The 1,868-nt window shown below is 38.8% G+C and overlaps 1 protein-coding gene across 1 annotated transcript in view; it reads left to right on the top strand.

Moving 5' to 3' along the window:
• OTOA (otoancorin) overlaps nucleotides 1-1,868 on the top strand; it is a 70,645-nt gene that overhangs the window by 50,539 nt on the left and 18,238 nt on the right. Inside the window, exon 22 of the mRNA XM_008574231.1 lies at nucleotides 241-428. Within this exon, the coding sequence (XP_008572453.1) occupies nucleotides 241-428 (188 nt within the window). The remainder of the gene's footprint in view (nucleotides 1-240; nucleotides 429-1,868) is intronic.

The following is a 1,868-nucleotide window of genomic DNA, read 5'->3' as shown; positions in this document are numbered from 1 at the left end:
GCATGAGGATGTGCAAAAAGCTGACATTTCCATACTTTTGTTAGCAGGTAATTAGCAGGAAGTGACAGAGATGGGATTCACGCTGGTCCCTGGGCCCCTGCTCTCGACTTCCATGCTGTACTGCCTCTTGTGAATAAATCTGACTGGTGAAGAATATTAATCTTTTCAATGAAGACACAGACTAATATTTCCTTAGATTCCCTTTCCTCTGCTCCTTCCCTGCATCTCTCTTCTCTTCAGGTTGCCATGGAGTCGTGGCTCCGTCTTCTGATGACATCTTCAAGTTGGCCGAAGCCAATGCCTGCTGGAGCCCGGAGGAACTGCTCTGCATGGAGGATGACACGTTCACCAGGAGCGTGGAGCGGCTGGGGGCTGTCCAGGGTTTCAGCCAGCCTCAGCTGATGGCCCTGAAGGAGAGGACAATACAGGTAAAGCCCACCTCAGGGAGGAAGCATTAAACAGAGGGAAACAAACCCCCAAACCAGCCCCAGTGTTTCTGAGCACAGAGCCTCTCAAGGAGTTTTCACGTACATCGTCTTGTTGAAATTTCACTGCATCGGCTCAGTGATGTAGCTGTGATCTCCTCATCTGAGGTACAGGGAAATTTCCAGCCTTCCCTCTTAGGGCTTTGGCAGAGATGGAATGAGATGGGTCTTGGCATCTAGTGGATGCTCTGATGCTCTGACCAAGGTGGTTTTTAGGAAGCTGCTTGCAACAGGTTTTCTTAGAATCTGTCGCAAATTCATTTGAAAATATAGCAGAAAGGGGTAAAAAGTGGACTGAAAATAGTTTGCCATCTTTAAAGTGTTCCCTTTGAGTGACTTGTTTTAGCTGTTAGGATTGTTGTGGAATATCTAGTTACCCTTGTGGGGTTAAAAATTAAATCACTTAAAATTATATTTATGACTGTTTCTTATATGAATAATCCAAGTTTACTATGGAAAAGTCATAAAGAAGAAAATCAGTCATCATCTTTGACCCAGAGATAAGCACTGTTGATATTTTGGTATATTCACCTGAAGCTTCCCAGACTTCTGCATATGTGTATAAAATAGTAAGATATTTTGTACATATACTTCATGCATATTCACATATATATGTTACAAAAAATGGTATCACACTCACCTACTATTCAGTAACTTGCTTTCCACACCCAGCAGCATAGAGTGCATATTTTTGCATATCAGAAATATAAATCTATATCAATATTCAATATTGCAATATAATATTTTATTTTATGGCTGGTCTTTATTTAGCTAATTGTTAGACTTTTAGATTGTTTATATTTTATAAATACATATCTTTGGGCACTTGTCTCATTATTTACTTAGGCTATTCCCAGACGTGGAATTTCTGGGTCAAAGAGTACAAATATTTTAAAAGCTTTTGATCCATATAGACAAATTGCCCTGTCAAAAGCATGTACCAATTTATGTTCTCAGCCACAAGGAGGGTGTCCTTTACCTCATATTTCTCCAGCATCATAAATGGTCATTCTTTTTACTTTGTCAGTGTGATGAGCCAGCATGGTCTTTGATAGTTTTAAATGTACATTTCTGAAGTGTTTCATTTTTTGCTTTTTTTTGGCAGCTGGTTGTTACAGGGATTGAACCCTGAACCTTGCTGTTATCAGAACCATGTTCTAACCAGCTGAGCTAACCAGCCAGCCCCCTAAATGTACATTTCTTTCATTATAACTGAGAATAAACCTTTCCCCATCTGTTTACTTCTTCTTTTGTGAATTCCCTATTGATGTCTTTTGTTTATCTTTTTTAAAAAACAAATGTAGTCATCTTTCTCTTATTGATTTACAAGAGCTTTATATATTAAGGATATTTATTGTATGACTGTTATAAAATTTTTATTTA

This window comes from Galeopterus variegatus, unplaced genomic scaffold (assembly GCF_000696425.1).
Source record: "Galeopterus variegatus unplaced genomic scaffold, G_variegatus-3.0.2 Scaffold1016, whole genome shotgun sequence".
Lineage (NCBI taxonomy): Eukaryota > Metazoa > Chordata > Mammalia > Dermoptera > Cynocephalidae > Galeopterus > Galeopterus variegatus.
This window is presented reverse-complemented; position numbering and strand designations above follow the sequence as displayed.